At 34.4% G+C, this 19,137-nt stretch overlaps 1 protein-coding gene across 1 annotated transcript in view; it reads right to left on the bottom strand.

The window, feature by feature from the left end:
* Window positions 1-19,137, bottom strand: part of LOC149786441 (tyrosine-protein phosphatase 10D-like) — a 198,197-nt gene that overhangs the window by 81,414 nt on the left and 97,646 nt on the right. The window contains exons 18-19 of the mRNA XM_089976886.1: window positions 7,362-7,428; window positions 5,268-5,441 (exon numbers count right to left, since the gene is read on the bottom strand). Coding sequence (XP_089833012.1) covers window positions 5,268-5,441; window positions 7,362-7,428 — 241 coding nt within the window. The remainder of the gene's footprint in view (window positions 1-5,267; window positions 5,442-7,361; window positions 7,429-19,137) is intronic.

Consider the following 19,137-nt stretch of genomic DNA (forward strand, 5'->3'; position numbering starts at 1 on the left):
TTGCCTAAACAACTCTAGGTTTTCCAGTGAAAAGTAATACAGTATATTGGGTACAATGTCATGAAGTCTTGTTGGGAAATCTGTATGCTAGTGTCAATGTTTTGATGCTGATCCATATATAACCAGAGATTGCGGCATGCACCTGCAGTATGCTTGGTTACAATATTAAGCTGAAATCTTCAGAAGGTTCTTGATGACCATTTAACTGCAAAGAAACCTCAGGTACTCTCTAAGTCATCAAATACCATTTCGCTGAGTTAGACATTGTCTTGATTTGAAAGTTGAAATGCCACAAGCACGTTTTGGTGCAGTAAGATCATGCTGGGTTACACTTATCTGCCAAGAAAACTGTCCCGCAATAGCAGTTGGTGGCTGTGCATCTGTGATATGTGGAATGTTTCGAATTCAACTCTAATGCCAGCGGTGGCTGCCATGACAAACTACATTATTGAAGTAATCTTTTAATCTTTGTCAGTTAATGTAACTCTATGTTTGGCTCCAAAATTACCCTTGCGAACATCTCTGCAAGAATTAAATATGTTACTGAGAGAGATTATGCACAAAAATGGTAATGAGGCACCACAAAGCTGTTCAAAACACTAATCAAATCCACATTAATGCCAAAAACTACAGCTTGTACATCTGCATCATTAGCTGATAAGCAGATCAGTGTGTGTTTTAAGTTGCCTATTGTATACTGTTGAGAATCTGCATATCTGATGCATCCTGATAAAAATCATTTTTGGACCAACTGTTTCTGTGTAATCCTCACCATATCTGGCAAGTCCAGTAATTGTTTTGGCTAAAATTGATTAAATTTCCTTTCCATCGATGAATTAATGTGCACTGTTGAACAATGCCATGATGCCATTGTTTATTAATCCAGCTGTGCTTCTGGTGGGATAATCGGTAATATCACTTTGTATCAGTTTTCCCAAAACTTCCAAAAGTGCTTCATGCATGCTTGCTATTCTATTTTTCATTTGATTGGGATCTCTGGTTGGGTATAAATAATACTGAAAATCTTTCCAGCTTCAGTCCGCTTACACAGGTGCTCCCATGTCAAATGCTTGATCAAATACCTCTTTGAACTGAGTCATGGCAAAATTATACATTATTGATTTTTCTTTGTAACCACTTACCATCCAAATCCACTCACCACCACAAGAATTTTTATCGCTGAATCTGAAAATCACTGTTGAGTGGCTTAATTAATAATTTTACAAACTACAGGCAGCATTGATTCTGTCAATCATAATGTAAACCTAGAACTCCCTTTGATGGTTCTCATGTTACTAACTGCTATATTTGATCTCAAAGCACAAGAGCCATCTGCAAGCCCAGTTGTTTTAATCAATCCACAGTGGCACTTTTAATACTGTCTACAACTTGCAATACAACTTGCTTAGCAATGGGTGCAGTGCATAATGATAAGGCTGTGAATGCTTTTGGTGCACTTGTAAATAACCTACGATAAACATCACCAAGCTTAGTTCCATAATATGTTATGTACACAGGTTTTCTCCCATTAATAACACAAATGGTTTTCACATGTTCACACACAACTGTCACTGTTATTATTATTGAAGGTCTAGACAATGTCTAGTGTACAGCTGTATCATCAATGTTTAACCACACAGTTCAACAATGTGCCCTTCTTGATCTACATTGGAAAAATGAATATGGGTCAGCTGATTAGGTGCTACATGTCGTCGTCGACTTCATTGTTGCCTTGTTTCTTGATCTGGTTTAGTTTGACCAGTCTCTTTTTTGGTGGAAGCACAGGTGCAGCACATTGTTGTTCTTCTTCCTGGTGGAACCTTTTTACTTGTTGTCTATACCCCACTGAGTCTTCTTCTTTGGTGCTGAATTTGGATTAATTTGGCAGTTGTGCTAAGCACCTCGTGAACTCATGAAATGTACGTTCCTTTTCTTCTTGCGTTTCAGTGATTGGCCAAGGTAATTATGACCTAAGACTTTGTTCTGCCACTTGCTGACTTGGTAATTCAAGCTGTAGTTGCATCATTGGTGGGCCAAGTCTTTTCATAAAAGCTCTCCATGAATTTATCATGTATCTTTGATAGCAATTTTAACATGCAGTTTCTCCAGTTGGGAGGACTGTTAAAAGCAACAACTATAGAACTTGTAAAGATTGTCTCTCTTCCTTAAAAATCAAGGCAGTGTTTTTAACTGTAACTTTTCCTCGTGTGGCAATTCTGGTATTCTGGCAAGTGCCTCTCTTATATCCTAATGAAGCCCACCAACAGCATCTTCTTTGGTTTCCTCGACTGCCTGTGGCAAATGCATGATGGTCTCTGCAGTTGTATATGTGGCTTTTTAAAAATATATTTGGTATGTTTGGCTATCTTACTAACTAGACCCAGTTCTTGTTCCCATAACAACACAAGTGTCATTTTTACAAACCTCAGCACATTTGGCAATTTCTTTTGAGGGTTTAATGAATGGCACAAATGTTTCTTCAAACCCCAATGAGATCTTCTCATGTAGTCTGTCGCAACTGTAACATATCTTTGACTTTTTTTGTGGCCTTTAATCACATTTTGAAGCAATTTTAGGTATTGCTGAGGAGCTTCATGGCATTTCATACTCTTCAATGGTATCACTGCTGGATATTTTTTATACGATTGGTTTTTTATTGTTAAGTTGATACATCCAAACCAGTTTGATATTTATCCACTTGACTGCAAGTTCCAGTGAAATCAATGGTAAGAAAACTATGGGTTTGAGGTAATCAATGCAAACATATCACAAAACCCATCCCACGTGTGGTCACCAATGAATATTTCCATGGCCATATGTGTCAATACCACAAAATATCATCAACATGTTACAGTTGTCACAGATCACTTTTGGCACAAAGCCGTATTGTTCAGTCAAATAAGTCAATTCAGGGTTACTGTGTTGGCCTTATGAAAATATTTGTGTGGGATTGACTCACAAGCATCACATTGTTTTACACAACATGACTGTTTTTGTTTGCATCCAAATCATTAATGGTAGGGGCTTTGATAATGGTGGAAAAGAATTTGTTACCACTTCTCAATGGTCTTTTGTTACTCAACTCTTTTTGAAAATCTTTTAAAAAATTATAACATGGTAGATCATTAGCTGATGGTGCAATCACATAAAACCAATCCCAGGTTAACCTTTGTACAACCATATTCAGCAACAGTTGTGTTTTACCTGACCAGCAGGGCCAATGAATAATGTAAGAACTGAATTGGGAGACATAGTTCAATCATTATGCCTGGATAGTTTAGGTGTTGCTTTGTACAAAAATCTTCCCATCCTCTTCACCCTCAGCTCATGTTGTCAACCTAGTAATGCCATTCTTAACTAATTTCAATCTAGTAAGAGGTAATGATAATTAGAAAGTATGTATTTTTAAATGGGCTATATTTATCTTCAACTTGGAATTTATCTACTAACAAAATTTTGAAATAAAAATAATTTGGGCCTTTTTTTAAAATAAGTAAATAGGCAAAATGTTGTGCAGTAAGTAGTTCATGTTGTATTTAGCAAAGGTTTGTATAATAAATTGCCTTATTAACCTGCAAGTAGTGTACTTTTCTTATTTTCATATAATCTATTGTTGAATCTGGTCATAATTAACATGTACAAACTTAATCCTTCAGAAATTTTATAGAAGAAAAGTTGAATGTGTGAGCATTACTGCAATAACATTCATGATGATCTTAGAATTAATAGGAATGGTTCAAGATAAACAGGAAATAATAGGGATTTACAACTTTTTAAACCCAAACCTCTTCCACCTCCAGTAAGGAGTGAATGAAGTTTTACAAGGGATACTTGTTTAAAGCCATGAAAAATAAGCCACATTAATAACAATCATCGCAATTAGAGGTAGATTTAATAGTCATGGCAAACATATGTTTTATCCATTGCAGCAATTAGCAAGACATTACTGATAGACATGTGATCAGCTTACAAGTTAAACAAGGGGCAAAAAGAGGTATGAACAAGAAGAAATTCCAATTAGATAAAGCTTTAAACAAAATACAAAACTGGAGGATATTTATGTACTGTAAATACAAACCATAGATATTCATTTCACAACTAAGCTGAATTATAGTAGGCCTTTCTGTTCAATTGCAAAAGAAAGATGATATGATGTACATGTATGCACTGGAGAAACTAACTGCTACTGCAGTAATTTTCATGTAGATTGTGAATGTGATGTACAAAATTTTCATCTGCATTAACTGAAAAAAACAGATATAAGTTTATCTCCTATTGAAAATATTTCAGTGATTTCACTTATACATAACTTTCACGTGTTCATTTTGTAATTATATGTTAATTAATCAGATGGCACAACCAGCAGTTTGAGGTATATTTATTAAACTGTTGGTTATAGAATGCAGCATCAAGTCACTGGCAGAACCTGCATACAAACAATAGGTAAATGGTAAAAGTAAACATGTCTAGTTCTGGAGAAAATGTGACATATGGACAGGTATAACTGGGTCACTGATTGGCCTAACAGTGATTGCATATTGTAAAATGATTAGTATATTTCATTTTGTGGGAGCATGTTAAGCAAATAGTTAAAAACTGACTGGCAGAATTAAGCCCACTAATACTTGCACGTGGTTTCTTTTTCCTTGTGTGTTTAGAAGCAGAATCTCTCTCTCATATTAAAACACTATAATTAAAATTTGTATATTTTGTGAAATACCTAAAATGTTTCAGCATTCTTTGCTCAAAAATCTTTCACTTCTCATAATGCATGTATGTTATTGTGTTTTAGTGGGCGAGTCTTTGAATATTAAATGGCATTGCTTACAACTTAAAAACAGTAACTTACACCATGTACTGAAGCTGATCCAACAGGTAAATTCCATGCATGGTAGTGGATGCCCATGATTGCATAATTATATTGCTGTGACTGTTAACTGGAGCAGTAATGTCTTATCCATTCACTACAAGCCATGACGTGGGCAATCCATGATGACCATGATGTCATGTCCAAGACAGACAGATCATGAAAAGGATTAATGACCATCGTGTGAACATGGATTTTCCAAAAAACACAAGTATGTATTCATGTACTGTATGTAAGTACTTACACAATTTGCTTTTGAAACAAAACTATCATTAAGGCAACTTGGAAAGCAACGATAACTAAGTCATTTCAGTGAGCATGCTATTGGTGTAGGAAAAATACCTGACATGTTCTGTCTTACATTTAAAAAAAAAATCAAATTACAGTTACTTCGGCTTACCATACTTGCAGATTGGGTCCTTGCAGCAAATCAGACCTTTATCTTTAACTGCTCCATTTTTGGTATTTAGAAAGAAATTCCCATTGATTTCTACACGAAAAGATGTTTTTGAATTAGCTGAAACCTTGTCGGCTGGAACCACAGCAACTCCTTCCTTTTCTATATTGACAGGTGCTGGAAAGAAAAATACATAATGAATCAGCTTTCAAGAACTAAAAATTGTTGATTAATGCATGAGTTTATACAAGTTTTGTGTTACAACCTCTCCTGGTTGGGATGATTCTGATCTATTGTAAAGAACCGTAAAAATCAGGTACTGTAAAAAGGCATTTTGTTGCAACAAACTTTGCTACTGCAGCAAAGCTATCTCAGGGTACATACTTTTCTAGTGGCAGAAAACAAAATCAGTTGATAAAGCTGTTGCATTCTGTGTAGATGAAAATTATTTCATATCAGAGTGGTCTAATATCACTAAAGAATCTTACATTACTTTCTGTATATGTATTGCATCTGTTGCACATATGATTTCTAGAACAAATGAGTGTAACCATTAAAGCCAGAAATTCAGCAGATACTTCCATCTTTGAATCCAAATAGTTAAAGACTAAAATGTTCTTGAATAATACAAATCATATTACCAAGTGCTGCCATGGTTTGGAAAATCATGAAATGTGATATTCAGACTAGTATATCTTCTAATGTACATATAACAATACATGAGACTTTTCTTTTCCAAACAAAGAGTGTGAATTTTGATTGTAGCATTGAACACAGAAAATCAGAGTTTGCAGGACTGAACCGTAGTTGTAGAATATGGGATTTGACCCCAAGGCCAAAAGGTTTGGCAAGCATGTTGCAGAATGAATAATCTTGCCTAATAATATTCATCCAAGTATTAACAGAATCTATCAAAGAGTTTATAAACTAGAAACAAATGAAAACGTTGATGAAAATCTGAACACAAATTTTCTATGTGACCTTCGATCCAAGGTGAAAGTGGCAAGAAAGTGTCACAAAATTAATTGCCTTTACTTTATATTGACTCACCCCAATTATTAACAGAATCCAGGGATTTAGGAGATATAAACATTGAACAACTTTAACCAAAGCTCTGATGCAAATCTTCCATGATTGTCACCTTTACCAAAAAGTCATAAGGTCAAGAAAGTACAGCACAGAAGCTGCCTTAGCCTTATATAGATTCATACCAACTATGATAAAAATCCATCAAGGGATACATACAAATGAAAAATTTAAGCCAATACTTGATAAAATGTTGATGCAGCTGGTGCCAGAGAAGAACCTGCAGTTATCTCTTGCTCTCCCACTAATAAGGCTCAACATAAATTGCATCAAGAAAATATTTATCCAGTGATAAACCCATATTTGTTGATAAGGCCATCTACATTTTACAAAACTGAGGCAAGTATTTATTGATAGCATCGCTGTACAATAAGATGCTGACCCTGCCACTTTTGTGATTTATTATGCTTCTTTACATCTTTGACTCTTGGGTGAAATGAGATATGCAAAAAAATTGTCATGGGCCATATGTAAGACATCTCATACTTTGATATTTACATACTTCTTTAAGAAGAATTTTCTTATATTTCAAAACATTTCAATATTTTAGCATTTTTAGCATGCTGACATAAAACTTGAATTCTAGTAGCCCTGTTTGATGAAATAAAAAACTCAATAAAATTCATTTTTATTTTCTTGATATAAAATAAAGTAAAATCTACCTTAACAACACTTTATTTAACAGACAACTGTACTGTTCTTATGATTCTTATAATGGAGAGAATGATTTTATCCCTTAGGTCTCCATACAGTAAAGCCTCACTGGTGTTAAGCTTTCTGTTGCACAAGACACTGTAAATTAGAGCAATTTAAAATTGAACAAGAAAATTTTAGGCCTGCAGCACTTCATTTTTGAAAACTTTACTTTAAGTTCATAAATATTCTGCTAATAATATACTTGTATTTTTGTTAAAAATCTGACACAACCTCTAAATTAAATAATTTCTTCATCCTTGTTCCATGCTTAATTTTTTTTTACAAAGGACTTCAAAAAAGTATCAGAATACTTACGTCCTGGTGGTGCTAAATATTCTCTGAAACTGTCATTTCCCATCAGATTTCCAGTTTCAGCTCTCACCTGGAGGCAACAAAAGAGTCTGCTTAAGTAATTTTACCAAAAACGTAACTGCAAAGTGAGGTATATATGAGTCACCAAAATTTTAAATTCACACAAATTTGTGTTTATAAGACAGACAGTACACATATGTGCCCATGAAAGTCTATACCTAATAATTAAAAAAATTTAGAAGAATTTGAAAACTTGCTCTAGTGGCATAAAAATCCCAGGTTATCTGCTCATGCATACAAAGATGCTTGTATAATTTAATGTATCTAACTCAATTTCCTTTTAGCTTAGCACTCAAGGTTTTAATCTAAAAAGTCCTAGTCCTGAAACAGTTTTCAATCTGGTCTTGTAGGTATAAATCTAATTATGCCTTCCTCAAGTGTTTTTTCTTGATCTTGATAACAAAATCATGGTCATAAAACTCTGTTCAAAAAGTTAAAAATTGTTTAAGAAATGAAACAACTGCTCTAATGGCTGGCTCAATCATCAAACAGGTTATCAACAACGAATTGTATTTATCTGAAATGTTATTTACTTAATAGACAAGCTCAAGAATACTAGTTAGGAATGGTTTAGTCAGATTATGTTGATATACTCAAAACTGGTGGATTATCAAAGCTGAAATGCTTTATTAGATCTGTCATGGAACATAGATTCTTCTATATTGAGATAGCTATTATAAACTGAATACATCAATAACAGAATCAGAAGAGGTTATGGGATATGTACATTCAAGTAGCTAGGTAATATGATCTTGATTCCATCTAAAGGCAAACTGCAGCAATTCAGGGAGTGTGACATGAATCTATGAAACCAACATGCAATGCTAGTGGATTTATGAAAATACATTGCCTACTATCAAAATATTTGTCTGACATCAGTGTAAAGTATTTCCTAAATGTAACTTTTACCAGCAGATTGACTATTTAGTGGTAAGGACAAATGAATATGTTTAAAGGAAAAATCAACAGTATTTGCTACATGAAACTGAAATTATACTGAGAATATAACTACATGCATTCTTCTGAGGGGGATGTATAATCTAGCAAAGATCAAGGAAGGATCTGGAAATAAAATTTTGTAAAATAAAAGGTCATTATGTCAATATGAGAAATAAAGAGCTGTCATCATCTTTGATGTCAGTTGCAATAGTGTGTGCTACCTAGGGTATGAATGTGCATTCCCCTTTGACTGTCATGCTAATTAACATGCAGGATAATAAATGAAGTAAAATATAAAATGATGCAAAACTTTATATCTCTGATGTAAAAAAAAATCTCACTTAGAAATAAATAGTACACAAAAAATATTTAAAAAAAAGCTAGAATGATGTGTTTTCAAGACAAATACTTTATCCCTGTGCTTCGCTGTTTTGACCATAATGAAGTTTGAACTTCTAGGGTAGAACCCAGTGGGTAAGTATGCAAGGGGGAAAAGGCTGTTGGTTTATGTGCTTTTGTTTTTCATGCTCAGTAATTGTACATAAGATTATAGGTTAGATTTTAATAACAGCCTCCAAGTTACAACCTAAAGTCTAGAATCATTAATAGTATTACAAGACATTTTATTTTTATTTCAATAAAAGGTAAATATAGTTATAATGTATGGATCTCAATGGTTATCAGGTTATGATCCATGGGTTAAGTCTATGGTGGTAGGGACTGACCCTATGGTCAATGTTTGCTGCATGTAGGAATATATCTTTTCATAGGTGGGATCTTAATATGTTTTGCTTTACAACTCAGGGGCTATGTCACAAGGGGTGGTGAAATATCACTTAAAAGAATGTTGACCCTTGGGTCATAGATCACATTTATTCAAGAATATGTGGACAAAACTCTGGAGTTACTGGAAATTTGCCTAAAATTATCCCTGTAACACTAGCCCAACCTTTGGGATATTGAAAAAAATGTCTAAGTGTTGGCACAATCTACCCCACAGGGCTATTGTTGACCCAAGTTTCATGCGTCTTGCACTAATGGTGTAGAATGAGTTAAAACACATTAAACACACATTTACTTATCACAACATCCCTGCATTTTGTATTTGTGGGGATAATAAATAAATTTCATAAGATAAAATCGCTTGCATTGGTAGGTTTTGTGTGGGTTGTGGCACTTGTTATAAATATACATTTTTTGCAGACAAACCCACTATTTAACCCAGTAAATTTGATTTTTGTCATGTGATAAGGTAACTATAAATATACAGTACACATGATTCTACAAGTGATAAGACAAAATACACTTTTAAAGGCCATCTACAACACATACAATTTCATAATTAATAACTGCCACTTTTAAAAAATAATGGACTTGGAGTATTTGACAACCTTCCACTGGAATTTTTCCACATTCCATATCCACAATGCAGAAACCAGTGGGAACCTGCAGTCTACTGGACAAAAGAAATGCTATACTAGTGCAATGACACTTACCATATAGGTTGGTACACCGTATTTGTTAGGACACTGTAAATTAAATTTTTAAGTAATTTTTTCATCTGGGACACATTGTCTTTTCAAGTCGTAAGTTGGCAGACACCTATTTAATCATTTGAAAATTACATCTCAGAAAATGAACTCTAAAAAATATAAAACTGTGTACTTGAGATAAAACTTTTTAATCAACAGCATCATCATTTCATCAACACAACCCTTCTCCTGCATATGTATGATCCATTCTTTCGGTGCATGAATATTTTTTTGCTTTCTGATGGCATGAAAAATTATTAGGCAACACATCACCTGAAACAGAAACTGCAAGGACTAAAGTCAGATTTTTTAAAAACTGCACCAGTCAAGCTAATTCTCTTTTAAACCCGATCTTATTGTCAGTCCATCCAGGAAAGAGATCAAAGTATGCTAGAATTTCATCCATGTTAATGATCATATTGTCTGCAAAATCATCTTCTCTTCTGGTCTTCACAAATCAATTTTTTTTCAAATCTTCTGGGTGATGCTGGTCGTCGATGTCCATGCATGAAACACTATATTGTGTCACTTTAAAATTGTTCCATAGTTTCAATTTATTTTCAAAATTCCCATGAATACTGGTGAAAAGGAACCAAAGTTATCTCCGCCGACTTTGTATATTAAAAGAAAAAACATTGGCACACTTAAAGAGTCCAAAGTCGGCTTGCTTTGTAATAAAATAACCTTTGTATTAATATCCTTTAAAAAAAATAAAAACAATTCAAAGTATTCAAAGTGAGGTTCTGAGGTCAGCTTCCTTTGTAGTAAAAGTAACCTTTGTCTTTGATGTCCTGTTGTTAAGTTTAAACAATGAGTTTACTGCTCACTGCAAGTTGTGTTTATTCACCACCAGGGCTTCTATTTGCTTGGCATCTCTAGTCATAATTAATACAAACAGGAATTGATGTTTGTGGGTAAATAGTATAGACAGCAATAACTTGCTTTAATGATTCTTTTTGTAACCCATGCTAGTGAACACTTTGTCACTTGCACTCAACTGTATGCATTTTCAAATAGTGATTTTTATTTGCAAGATACTGTCATATAGTTAACTTGGATATAATGGGGAGGACTTCTCAAAAGTGTACCAGCTAAAATAGCCGGGAGCTCGACAGAAGCCCACATATAAAGGATATAATTCAGTCTTGGCTATTTTGCACCTAATACCATGTCATGAGTGAATGGCAGTTGACTTCAAGCGATCAGCTGATTATTTCCCACTTGTATGCGATTTTGTTGGATCCAGTTTTCAGTACAATAACATATTCAAACCTTTGAGTATAACCATACATGATTTGTTTCTCAATGTTCATGTCAATGAACTATGTGTCATGTGTTATTGGACATAAGCAATACATGCTACAGTATGGAAGCCTACGCTACACATACAGAGTTCATGGATATGTTTTATTCTTTAATGCTCATGATGAAAAAAAGGAATAAACGATAACAATATAAAGTTAGTTTATTTTATTTTATTATCAAATAAGCATTTTGTTTATCTATTTTATTGCAACGTGCAGTGAGTGCGTGTGTGTGTTGGGGGGGGGCGCAAATTAAATACAAATTTATTTTGTTTCTTTAAGTCTTGGGACATATAACCAAGGTGAAAAAAGTTTCACCATAAGTTCAGGGACAGGAAAAAAAAGTAATTATTTTATTGTGTCCCAATATATATGGTAAATATGGTAATCAGCATTATTAAGAAGGATAACATGTGTATACATGAAGTTGTTATTTGATTATCTTAATGCTGTAATCTGGAGAGTTTAAGGCCAAATGTGGGATGTATTATGAGGTGTTAAAAGTGTGTGTGTGATTTAGATTTTTAATAAAGCTTTCACAATTTTCCAGACATATCACTATGATGTCTGCAGTGTGGCAGTATAAAGTGATGTCTAGCACTGGGGCATCATGCTGCAGACATGTAGCATCATGTCCCACCCAGTCACATTATCCTGACACCAGGGTGACCAGTCCTAACACTAACTTCTTAATGCTGATAGCGTGACTGGGTGGGACATCATGCTACATATCTGTGGCATGATGCCCCAGTGCTATACATCACTATAAACTGTCACACTGCAGACATCATAGTGATATGACTGAAACACTGTTAACGCTTTATATACATATTATCTTTTTAAAATATCTCTGTCTTATTTTCTGACCACTTAAAAAGATTGTAATTTTCATGCTGATAAAACTGACTACTGGTTCTGAAGCCAATCTACTGATCAAACTATGTAAATTTACTGGTGTGATGTCCTGGCTCATAAAACAGCAAGGCAGCTGTTAGTATCGTTTTAATACCTCTTTGGCATGACTTGGCTGGGGTTGGAAGGCAGATGCTCTAACCACTAAGGCCAAGGGAGCGGTCCAAAAGAGGAAAATAAAAAAAATTGCTCCATGATATCAATTACTAATTGTTTCAAATTTAATGCCTTCAAATATAAAAGAACAATGTCTAATGTGTTTTCAAATTCGTTGTGTTCCATTGCTGTCACTGGCTTCATACATTCTGGCATTTAATCTCTGTGACCTTACATAATGAAAAACAATTTTTATGCATAAAGTGCTATAAAGATTTTGTTCAATATAAATAGATTCTGTAATAACCTAAATATCTAATATAATTAAAGTATAATAAAGTATGCAAATGTCTTTAAGCTGACTAATTTTTATGCTATAATGCTACAATGGATTCAGTACTAAAGAACATATGTACAGATGTCCAGACTTATAGATGAATGGATATATAGCTGCAAAATGATATGCCCATACTTTCGATGCTGCCTGGACATAATAAAAAAAAGTAATTAGAAGTCTTGAATAGCAGTGTTCACTTATCAATGTAATATGTGCTTGCTATGGCTTCATTTAATTTCTGACTGAACAAAATTGCTCTCTAATTCCCTGCAAGAACAATAACATAGCTGTGAGATCATTTTAGTGCTAACTGACAAATCACCAAATCAGTGCCTGCTAATCTGCACTGCATTTTGTTTTCTAATCAATTTCTTTTGAAAACTTTACCAAGTTATTGGAAAATAGTTTGGGTTTTAAGTGAAAGTTTTGTGAAAACTGGTTAAAGTTTAACAGTTTGAATTTGCACATGTTATATAGTAAGACAAGCTCAGGTGACATGCTTTCAATTAACATAACAGCATACAGACAAGCTTAGCATCCAAGATGTTAATACATTGGTATGTATGTAATAAATAAATAAGAGCTTAGTTTGAGAGTGGGAAACTGTTTATTGTAAAGTTGAATAAATAATGCTTAAGTCAAACAGCTGGTTGTATGTATATGAAGTTGGGAATTGGTCAATTTCTGCATGATTGACTTCTTACATTCAAAGAGGAAATGGTGAACATTTTCTTGAATCATTCATACAGCACTCTGAACAAAACAAGATTGTGTATGTGTGATAATTTTCTGATTATTGATGTTATTGCTATAGAATTTATTATTATTATTATAAATATGATATAAAATAAGTTCTAAATAAAACTTCCTTAGTATCCTAATTTTGATAAGGGTAACTCTGAAAGCTGGAAACATGGCAAAAGAAATAACATTAGCCTTCATCTGCCATCAAATGTAGGTTTTTACTGAGGATGTTAGTTAGAATGAAATACACATAAATGAATGAATATACAGAACACAAGCAATAAGATTTTATTGCTGTTATTACTTTGGACAGTATTATTATAGTGTTAAATTATCATGGTTGCGTATTTATTGATCTGTTATTTCACTTCTCCCACAAGTGCCTCGTGATCCCAATCCCATGAGATGACACTGGTCACGTGGCTGATCAGAATAATGGTTGCATAGAAGTATCAGTTTGGGTGCAGTCTTAAAGAAGAAAACATAAAAAATAAGAGCGTAATTTACGATTTCAGAAGAAGTGTTGCAGTCATTGGTTCTGTGCATTCAGGAGCAGTAATTTCCATAAATTGGGTTGCAACTTTGCAGAAGCAAAGTGTTGCAGGTATTTTCCCTACTTTCAGGAGTTTTCACTGCACTTCAACTTTTAAGACAATGGAGGGTGCAAACCACCCAAGACAGAACCCAGAGGGGACTGGCTTAATGAGTGAAATACTCAGAAATTGTCAGAAATGCAAGGAAAGCGATACAGATGATGTAAGTACATTTTCAGGAATGGGTTTGATGAGGAAATGATCCATTGATGTGAGGCCTAGCGAAAAACATGCTGGGTAGCTGGAAAAAGCTAAACCAGGTCATCCATTACAACAAGAATATGTGACGTCATTGTCTGCTATTGGCGCAAGTCACATGATTGCCACCCAAACCACCAATATCACTACCCTGGATAAAGAATTGGCCATGCAATGTCAGTTGTGGGCACAAAATGCAGATGTTGTGTCCAAAATGCATGTGCACATGAAGAAAAATGGAAGAGATCATGGCGAGTGGTGTTAGTAAAACCCAAATGTCAAGCACATCAGCTGTGGTTTCTTCAAGATCAGCACACATCGGTCATTTTGAAAAGGATTTGGACTCTATGCACAAAGAAGAGGACATTGCCTCGGATGTGAATGTTGCAGGGCATATTAAGCCAGAAATAGATTCCGCCAAGGTCAATGCAAGCTATGATGATGATTTGTTTGCAGAGTTGGAAGCTTTTTTACTAGAACACCAAAAAGCAGGCCCCAATGTGGACGAAAAATTAATAAGTTCTCAATAAAGGCCTTCATTCAATGTTAAACCACAATGTTAAACCATTGCAGGAGAAGTATCTCCAACCAGGAAATTGTGAATACTATGCAAGGTTATGAAATAGAGTTAGAACAGTGACCTCTGCAAATATATATATCAAACCAAATAAAATTTTCAGTAACTGAGGAGCAACAAATAAATGCTGAAATTCAAAGTTTTCTTGCAAAAGGTATTATTCGAAAAGTTAATTCCACACCTAGACAGTATGTTTCACATATTTTCATTTGACCTAAAAATGATGGGTCTGTAAGACTTATTTTGAATTTAAAACAAGACGAATGTTGTGAAGATACATTTTAAAATGAACGCTTTTAAGCAGCTGTTAATGCCATGGAGAAAAAATTGTTTCTTTGCATCGGTTGACTTAAAGGATGCCTACTACTTTGTTCCTGTTGCCCAGAAACATAGGAAGTATTGTGTTTTCTGTGGTTTGGGGATATATATGAATTTACTTATTTGCCAAATTGTTTTGCATCCGCACCATGCGTTTCCACCAAGATAATGAAGCCAGCTTTTGCATCATTGAGACGAAAAGGGTTCTCAGATGTGGCATACATTGATGATAGTTGTTTGTTGGGGGAATCTTATGATCAGTGTAGGCAAATATTAAGGAAAAAGTTTGTACACTAGATAGATTGGGATTAATAATTCACCCTGAAAAATCTGTGTTTGAGCCTACCCAGAAAATAAATTTTGTGGGATTCTTGCTTGGCTCGGTCACAATGACTGTTAGACTAACTTCAGATAAAGCATTCATTGCTCTGTGTTATGACATACTGTGGAAACAGAACATTACTATTCATGAATTGGCTCAACTTGTGGGAAAGCTTATTGCTATGAAACCAAGTGTAGAGTATGCACCTTTATATTATAAAGTTCTAGAACATGAGAAAGATTAATTAAAGACCTATAAAGGTGATTTTGATGCTTATTTGTCACTTTTGGCAGAAAGCAGACAGTGTACATCTTGGTGGTTATCTAATGTGCACTCCAGTTTTAAAGTGATCTCACATGGTCAAACACAGATTGTCTTGATCACTGAATGTTTGCTGGTTGGGTGGTGGTGGTGGTGAGTAAATCATACAACTAAAACTGAAACAGGTGGTCATTGGGATCAAGAGGAAAAACTGTATCATATTAACTTCTTGGAACTGAAAATGTGTTTTTTGACATGACAATCTGTTTGTTCGGAGGTGAAGAATATGCACGTGCGCATCTACATGGATAACTCAGAAGTAGTTTCATATGTAAAGAAAATGGGGGACAGCATTTCTAATTTGTATTAATTATTGTGTGATATCTGGCTGTGTTGTGCAATTAGGAATATCTGGTTAAATGGTTCTCATTTGCCAGGAACACTAAATTGTGAAGCAGATGGATTATCTAGAAACATAAATGAGGATTCTGAATGAAGTTAAGTGCCACAGAATTTAATACCATCATTAAATTTGTATGGGCACAAAGATGTGGATTTATTTGCTTCCAGGCTGGATCACCAACTTCTATGTTATGTTTCATACAGACCTGACCCAAAAGATATAGCGGCTGATTTTTTTTCTTTAAAATGGAATTACAGTGATCATCGTTGATTCCAACTTTCAGCCTGTTGGAAGCAGTGCTGCAAAAAATGGCCCATGATGAAGCAGATCTTATTTTGGTAGCACCACTATGGACAATGTAGCCCTGATTTCTGAGCCTCCTGCATGCTATAGTCAGTCCTTGTTTTCTACCGCCATGTCCACAAGAGATTCTATACTTCATACATAATCTACAACAACGACACCCTCCACAAACTGAAGATGAGTTACTTTTCACTTATCAGGACAGCAATAAAAAATCAAGGATTATCAGAAAGGGTGGCCTTACTCCTCATCAATTCGTGGAGAATATCAACTAAAAAACAGTATTGGGGGTCATCTCCAAATTGGATGTTATTTCAAATCAAAGATTAATCCACATGACCTATCTGTGACTATTGTTATAGTTTTTTAACTGAATTAGTAGATAGAGGTTTAGGTTATAGTTCTGTACATACAGCTAGATATAAAATTTCATCATTAGTCAGTCTTACTTCTAAATCCACTCTAAGCAAGAATGTTGTACTTAAAGAGATTTATGAGAGAGGTGTTCATTGCAAAGTCTTTATGTCTAATGTACTCATTTGTGTGGGATGTACAACTTGCATTTAAACTATTTTATCTCTTCACAAGGCAATGGCCAATTGTTGCTGCAGGAACTTACTATGAAGTTAGTCATGCTGCTTGCCTTGTTAACAGGAGAGAAGTGTCAGATGCTTGACCTTATGCAGACAAATAGCATTAAATTTGGTGTTAACAGTGTACAAATATACATTCCTTCATTGCTGAAATAATCTAAACCACTTAAACATGTGCAGCCCTTTGTTTCTGAATTATATCCTTATGATGAAAATTTGTGTGTTATATCTTGTTTAAAGTGTTATTTGCAACAGACCAAACTTTTGAGAAATTATGAAACACAGTTATTTATTGGCACACCATCTCTGCAAAAAAAGTTGCTAAAGGCACAATATCAAACTGGATAAAGACTGTTATGAGAAAGTCTGTCAATGAAACATCAGGTGTCCAGGCTTATAGCACAAGGGATGCATCTGTTTCTGTGGCCTGTGCTAAAAGGGTAAAATTGGGTACAATCTTGAAGGCAGCTTCTTGGACTAGTGCCTGTATTTTCAGGAAATTCTGACAAGCCTGTTAGAGATACAACTGAATTCAGTACAAAGGTCTTGTTAGCATCCAGAATTTTATAATGCTCATGTAATGTACAATATAACTTTGGGTTATCTGGTTTAATACCAACATACAAGTTTTCTTCTTTTTCTTCAGTTGTTGTTAATCTATTCCATAAATGGAAGCCTCTCTCTGAAGTCTTATGGGATCATGAGGCACTTATGAGGGAAAATGAAATTGATAAATTAAACTAGACTTATCAAACCAAAGTTTGAATGTAAATTCACAAACTCCAATAAGTGCCTTTGTGATCCCATGCCCACCCTTAACACTTCCCACCCAATAAGACATTGAGGCTTCCATTTGTTTTGCTCTCAAGACTGATCACTCATGTGATCACTAAGGCACTTGAAATTTCAATCAAACTTTGACTTGGCAAGTCTAGTTTAATTTATCCAATTTTACTTAATCACTCACAAAGTGTGTGTATGTGTGATTTGGATTTTTAACGTAGCTTTAATAATTTTTCTATCGTATCACTACGATGTCTACAGTGTGGCAGTTTATAGTGATGTCTAGCACTAAGGCATCAAGACTGGCTTGTAAAGCATGCCATATGATTTCATTTCAAAAGGGGAGAGTGATGAAATGCAGGAATGACTGCAATTACACTGTTTTAGTAGGCGATTTCAATCATGGGATTGTACATTGTGGTCAGAAATCAGAAATGAGTAAGTGGGGCTTTTTATTATTATGTTGCAAGATGTTGGTACAGATAAAAATTTCACATAAAATTACCTAGTAACTGGGAATCAAAAGTAGTCAGCAGAATTTACCAATATATAAACAAATTCTTGATCATTATCACAAAACCATTTATATACAATTAGATTGCAGAAACTTCAGTAAATTCATAATAACTGGAATTATTAGGATATATTTTTTTGCAAAGAAATGCACCCAAGATGAATGCACAGTCTGTTTTAGAATCTGTGCAATCATAAAATATTCTACTGCCAGTGAATTTAAGGAGTTTTACATAATATGACTCACAATAGCAGCTCAAAATTTAGTGTAGTTTCATTCTGATTCTAGCTTAAGCCTAGCAGCACCATGAACAGAGGAACATGTAACTGGAAACCAAAAGATGGAAGAATGGTCACTCATGGGAAATAGCTCCTGTAGATGATGGAATGCTAGAAAAGATGCTCATTCAATGTCTCAGGAGTATAAAGTTATGCTGTGGAACCAAATTAGGACAGGCAATCAGGTGTTTTAGCTTCCGTAAATGATAATCTGGAATTCTGCAGTAGCAGTAGTAGTATTTAAGAACAAATAAGCACAATACTGGCTACATAATGCTGATTAAAAATAAAGTTCTAAAAACTTAAATACAGTCAAACCTGTCACTGGCGGCAACTAGTGGAAAAAAGCAAATCTGGCAACTGCACAAAGAGACCACTATGTGCAGCCCTTTCCCTTATGTGGATAATTAGGTTTAGGAAATAACATCACAGTAGACCTGCTTCAAATATTATTACAGAAATTAATAGACCTTACATAATTACTTTAAAATGCAAAACAAGCTGTTCACACAAACTGCAAGTTATCTAATGTGATCTTGAATAATAATGTGTTAATATTGCTAAGAGATAAATTTAAACACAATATTACATATTTATCAATATACATGGTTTTTAGCAATATACACAAATAACACTGAAACTATTTTCTTAGCACAACTTTAATCTGAAGAGATAAATCAGACTTGCACGTACCTTTCTTTATCAACCTTTA

This window comes from Sinohyriopsis cumingii, chromosome 12 (assembly GCF_028554795.1).
Source record: "Sinohyriopsis cumingii isolate HCF-2022 chromosome 12, ASM2855479v2, whole genome shotgun sequence".
NCBI lineage: Eukaryota > Metazoa > Mollusca > Bivalvia > Unionida > Unionidae > Sinohyriopsis > Sinohyriopsis cumingii.